At 35.6% G+C, this 6,510-nt stretch overlaps 1 protein-coding gene across 1 annotated transcript; it reads left to right on the top strand.

Moving 5' to 3' along the window:
* Positions 1–675: 675 nt before the first annotated feature.
* LOC107569152 (extracellular calcium-sensing receptor-like) lies at positions 676–4,228 on the top strand. Its single transcript, XM_016255166.1, has 6 exons — positions 676–896; positions 1,266–1,557; positions 1,731–2,558; positions 2,696–2,923; positions 3,103–3,226; positions 3,315–4,228. Exons 1-6 carry the CDS (start codon positions 676–678, stop codon positions 4,226–4,228), a joined length of 2,607 nt encoding a protein of 868 aa, XP_016110652.1.
* Positions 4,229–6,510: the final 2,282 nt, after the last annotated feature.

Raw genomic sequence — 6,510 nt, 5'->3', positions numbered from 1 at the left:
AACCAGTCAGTCAGTCAGTCAATCAATCAATCAATCAATAGGGAGTTAATTTAACATGATAGCTGACCAAAGCACTAATTCCTTCTTGTTAAAACACAGGCTTTTGGACAGATTATAGCACACACCATGTTTTTTTTTAATTATTATTACTTTGCATTTAAAATTGCCTAGTACACACTCTAATATATGCATACAGTAATCATTTAGTCTGATAAATAACATTCTTCATACCTTTGCACCTGATAGCATCACTTTACCACAGTACATGGTAAGCTATCACTAATAACACATTATGTTTTATTGCTCAGAAAAGTCAAATGCATGACTGACATCTAGAGGACATTCTGAAAATCAATTAATCAGTTAATAAATAAATAAATAACTCTTGCATGCAAAAACATGAATAAGTAGATATAATTGGTCATTGGTATAAGACTATTGTTTCCCATGCAGATCAGCATTTAAAAAAAAAAGTCTTTATACAATTAACAGCAGTTCACTGTGCATGCATATGTCCTTTATTCCATCAATACTGTTGTCTATGTTGGGAGGGATGGGAGAGTGACGTCCTGCTTTCCAGGGATGCCCACTTGGCATCGCCTGCTCTTTTAAAGGAACACCCCACACAAGCTTCATCATAAATTAGTACAGTGGCTGCATGGGTCAGAAAGAGAGATGTGGTTCATGCTGTACATTTTTCTATACCTGTCATTTAACTGTCTCTCTGCAGATTCAATCCTAAAATCAGGTACATGTCAGCTCCAGGGACGTTTCAAGTTGAATGGGATGTACCAGGATGGAGATTTTATACTTGGAGGCCTATTTCATGTTCACTTTTTCACAGTGTTTCCAGAACTGAGCTTCAGAACGGAGCCAGAACCACCATACTGTGAAAAGTGAGTCTGGTCTTTGGCCAGAATGATTACAGAACTTTTTTTTAAAAAGTAACAGAGTGAGAGAGGTTTTATAATAATAATAATAATAAATAAAAAAAAAATCTTAAGTTATATTTGCATCCTTTCACCTAAGCTAACTTAAAAAAATAAATAAAATAAATTAATTAATAAATAAATAAAAAATCTATATTGAAACCACTATGCATTTAACCAGGTATGCACAATAGTGGGGTTCCATGATTAGTGCTTAGTCTCAAATGCATTTTCTGTATTCTAATGCTTATATTAATTAATTTTTAATTATTACTATCTTTTTACTACATGTCAACATTTATATTGTTTTACATTTACTTGTTTTTTTTATTCTAGATTCAATATAGAAATCTTCCAGCAGGCACAGACAATGGCTTTTGCAGTAAATGAGATCAATAAGAATCCAAAGCTGCTGCCTAGCATTACTCTTGGATACCATCTTTATGACAACTGTGTAAGACTAGGAATAGCATTTCGGGCTGCCATATCCCTGGCTAGTGGAACAGAGGAGTCCTTCTCCAACCTAAACTGCACTGGCCCTCCTCCAGTCATTGGGATCGTAGGGGATCCAAGTTCAACTCCTTCCATTGCAATTTCCAATGTTCTGGGGCTATTTCGAGTACCTATAGTAAGTTGCTATGAATAAAGTAAAATAAAATAAAATACACTATCTGCATATTTTTGCACTTTTTTTCAAATGTACTTGTGTCTGAAAAAAAAAAATCAAAAGCACTGATGATTATCACTCTATTTCTCTGTCTCATGTCTTTATTTCTCTCTCCACCTTTCCTAACTAATTAGGTTAGTCACTACGCCACCTGCTCCTGTTTGAGTGACAGGAAAAAGTACCCCTCTTTCTTCAGAACAATCCCCAGTGATGCCTTCCAGGTGCGGGCTATGGTTCAGATTTTGAGGCATTTTGGATGGACTTGGGTTGGTCTCATCTACAGTGATGATGATTATGGCATCTATGCTGCTCAGTTATTTCAGCAGGAAATGCAGCTGTTTGGACATTGTGTTGCTTTTTCTGAAATCCTTCCCCATGATAACAACCACAGAGACATTCAATATATAACAGGAGTGATTCAGGCCTCAACAGCTAGAGTGGTGGTTGTTTTTTCCACTTCATCCTTTCTAATACCTTTGATGGAGGAAGTGGTGTTGCAGAACATAACAGGCAGACAGTGGATTGCCAGTGAAGCTTGGACCACTTCACCTGTATACCACACTCCACGTTTCCTACCCATCCTGGGGGGCACACTGGGCATTGCTATCAGGCGTGGAGAGATTGAGGGGCTTCGTGAGTTTCTTCTACGTCTCCATCCCAGTAATGATCAAAAAAACAATATAGTGAGAATTTTCTGGGAGAACATGTTCGGGTGTAGTTTTGAAAAAGGGGGTAGAGCGATTGATGGAGAGCAAGTGAAAAAGGTGTGTACAGGACAGGAGGATCTGAGCATCACTGAAACACCATACACTGATGTTTCGGGCTTGAGAGCAGCGTATAATGTCTATAAGGCAGTTTATGCTCTGGCACATGCACTTCATGAGCTGATGCAGTGTGAGGAGGGGAGAGGACCATTCAGTGGGAACAGTTGTGCTGATAAAACCAACCTTAAACCTTGGCAGGTAAGACCCACAGGTGTAGTGCAAATGTTCTCCAGGCATATAGAAGAGCTGAAGGTATAAATGCAAAATATGTACTCTATATTGTTTTAAATTTCAGATAAACATTTAACGTCTTGTCCTCTCTACAAACTGTACAGCTGGTTCACTACCTACAGAAAGTGAATTTCACCACAGGCTTTGGGGATCACGTGTCATTTGATAAGAATGGAGATGCTCTGGCCATCTATGATGTGATGAACTGGCAGCCGAGCTCTGATGGATCGATAAGGATTCACACAGTTGGTGTAGTAAATAAAGGGGCGGCAACAGAGATGGTGCTCATGCTGGATGAGGATGCAATATACTGGAACTTTAAGAGCAAAAAAGTAATAAACAGTAAATTTTAATGCCATCCTTTTTGCAGATGTTTAGTCTATATACTAGTCAAAGCTATGATAAGACAAATGAGGATAAATGAATGAAAAGCTTGTTATTGTGTAAAAAAGATGAAAAATACAATACATAAAAAAATATATTTATATATAATGGATGATGTCTCTTTCAGCCCCCAAGGTCTGTGTGCAGTGAGAGCTGCCCACCAGGCACCAGACAAGCCAGGAGGAAGGGCCTTCCTGTCTGCTGTTTTGACTGCCTGCCATGCAGAGATGGAGAAATTTCTAATATAACAGGTGAGGAAATTATTGATTGGAAAATTGGAACATAATTTGATGTGAAGTTCTCTTCAGTTTGCACCTTCTCTCTTTTTATTACTCACAGATGCTATTGATTGCACGGTCTGTCCAGATGAGTTCTGGTCCAATTCGGATAAGGACCAGTGCGTCCCGAAAGAAGTAGAGTTTCTGTCTTATAAGGATCCTCTAGGAATCTCTCTGACCACTGCCTCTTTGCTTGGTACCTGCATCTGTGCTCTTGTGATGGTCATCTTCGCTCATCATCGTAACACTCCCATAGTTCGTGCCAACAATTCAGAGCTCAGCTTCCTGCTGCTGTCTTCACTGAAACTGTGTTTTCTGTGTGTGCTGCTGTTCATTGGGCAGCCACAGTTATGGACATGTCAGTTAAGACATGCTGTGTTTGGCATAAGCTTTGTCCTGTGCATCTCCAGCATCCTGGTCAAGACTATGGTGGTAATAGCCGTGTTCAAGTCATCTCGACCAGAGGGCAAAGGAACAATGAAATGGTTTGGAGCAGCTCAACAAAGATGCACAGTTTTGGTTCTAACAGCCCTCCAGGTTGTGATATGTGCAGTCTGGCTATCAACTGCCTCTCCAACACCACATAAAAACAGCCAGTATACTCGCTCTAAAATAGTATATGAATGTGCTATAGGCTCAGTGGCTGGTTTTTCTATGCTGCTGGGATACATTGGACTGTTGGCAGCAGTAAGCTTTCTGTTAGCCTTTCTTGCAAGAAATCTTCCAGATAATTTTAATGAAGCAAAGTTCATCACGTTTAGCATGTTGATCTTCTGTGCTGTATGGATTGCGTTTGTTCCAGCATATGTGAGCTCACCAGGGAAATATGCAGTTGCTGTAGAGATATTTGCCATTTTAGCTTCTAGTTTTGGATTACTGTTTGCCATATTTGCCCCAAAGTGCTACATCATCCTTTTACATCCAGAGAGAAACACTAAAAATGCCATCATCGGTAGAGAAGCACAAAAGAAATAGTTTTACATTAAGGTGTAAAATTGTAATCTTTTGACTAATTGTCAGTTACTTCACTGATTAATCAATAGACTTTGATTGAATATTCAGCTTTTGCAATTCATTAAAATATTGAGTTATACATATTCTACACATATTGCATAAAGTGTTATAGAAATAAACATGACGTGACTTTACTATGACAACGTTTTAGTGCCACATTTAAAAAATCTAAAGTTATGAGATTAAAGTCATAATATTTTGAGAATAAATTCAAATTTACGAGAATAAAGTTGAAATGTTTCAAGAATAAAGTCAAAATTATGAGAAAGTCAAAATATTTTGAGAATAACGTCAAAATTAAGAAAATTAAATCGTAGCAATTAAAGTTATAATATTATGAGAGTATATATTGTGCATGCAAATTGCCGGATTCGGAGCACCGGAAAATGTTGCCAGGACATTGATTTGAATATGTGTGGGATTATTAGCAGAAATCATACCATGCAGGGACAGTATACTTGGAAATAATATTTCACGTCTTCGATTGCATTCATTATTTGTAATGCAGGCAATTTGCATGCGCAATATAGGTTATACCCTCAAAATATTATAACTTTAATCTCATAATTGCTATGATTTAATTCTCTGAATTTTGACTTTATTCTAAAAATATTTTGACTTTTTTCCTCACAATTTTGACTTTATTCTAAAAATATTCCGACCTTTATTCTCATAATTTTGACTTTATTCTCAAAATATTTAGTCTTTATTCTAGTATTGCTACAACTTTAATTCTCGTAATTTTGACTTTTTTCTCAAAATATTTCAACTTTATTCTCATAATGCTATGACTTTATTCTCATAATTTTGTCTTTTCCTCAAAATATTACAACTTTAATCTTGTAATCTTAGATTTTTTTTTGCACTAAAATGCCATCGTACTTTACAGAGTGCCGATTACAGAACTGATGCAAACATATGCACAAGGCTATGATCAGATACTTTCTTAAATGCTGTTTTCTCACCGCTGTCATGTTTGTTGAGTGTTTATTGTTATTTAGAAGAAAGTATGCAGCACATATTTACACATTCCAAAGAATAATAGATAACCAAAGAACGAAAAAGAACTTAGCTGTGAGTATACTGGGAACTTTACACATAACAGCACTTTGTGTTTGTAGTTTTGTAAAACTCTCCCACACTTTATTGGTTCTGCTTTGTTTGCACGACTCATAACTGTGTCTTCTTCTATTGGATTGCAGCATGGAGGGCTGAATTATAGTCTTGCCGTACAGCACCACACTGGTTAACCTGCATTATCGCAAGCCCTTATATTAGGTCATATGAGATGAAATGATTAGTCAACAACAATAACATTTGTTGACATGTTTTTATTATCCATGTTGTCGATAATGTCGACCAACCATTTTAATATAATTATTAACATCCATTAAACATTAAATATAACAGTGCTTTTGTCAGTATATAATTACCAACACTTCACAAAAAAAGGCACTTGAGGATTCTGAGGATCATTCAAGGGAGGCAGTAATTATTAAAGCACGGTACTCATTATTATTATTATTACATTGTGCTTTAATAAGCACTAAAATATTCGACAAATATATTTGGTTAAAAATAATGTCAAAAATGTTTTGACAGAGAGATTAAAAGATTCTGCACAAATAAGGTATCTATTTTCTTTGGAGTCAGCATAATCAACTCCCAACAATGTAGCTATTTTTAATTTGAGATAAAAAATAAAAGACAAGCAAAATGTGTTACAGACATTGCAATGAATATATTTTCATATAAAAAAAGACCTTGAAAACATTCTGAATAGGAAACTGTAATTTCTTTGAGCCTATTGTTTCAGAATTAGAGACATAATATGTGAGGATTTTAGTGAGAAAATATGGTGGACAATGGGTGCAGCATCTGTAGTTGACAGTAAAAATTGTTATGTACAAAATATGATAGTTTACATAAAAATACATAACGATTTAGTTAACTATGAAGTGATTAAATGAAATATATAATTAAATTATTAAATACATTATAAAATGTTGCGAAGGACAATGTAACAGTTCAATGAAATGTAAGCAAAACTAAATCAATAAGGCATATCTGTTCATGTAATATGAAAAAAAATCACCTTAAAAAGAAGAACAATTAGATACAAAATGAAATTCAGCTTGAAATAACCTGAAGCCAATATAAAACACATCAATATACCACAAAATGATTGAAGACATAATTAAATGTTGCATTCAATAAATGTAAGCCCAATGAAAAGTGAGTGC

The sequence above is a fragment of the Sinocyclocheilus grahami genome, unplaced genomic scaffold (assembly GCF_001515645.1).
Source record: "Sinocyclocheilus grahami isolate Dianchi unplaced genomic scaffold, SAMN03320097.WGS_v1.1 scaffold1317.1, whole genome shotgun sequence".
NCBI classification, from domain to species: domain Eukaryota; kingdom Metazoa; phylum Chordata; class Actinopteri; order Cypriniformes; family Cyprinidae; genus Sinocyclocheilus; species Sinocyclocheilus grahami.
The sequence above is the reverse complement of the archived record's forward strand: the minus strand, read 5'-3'. Positions and strand labels throughout refer to the sequence as shown.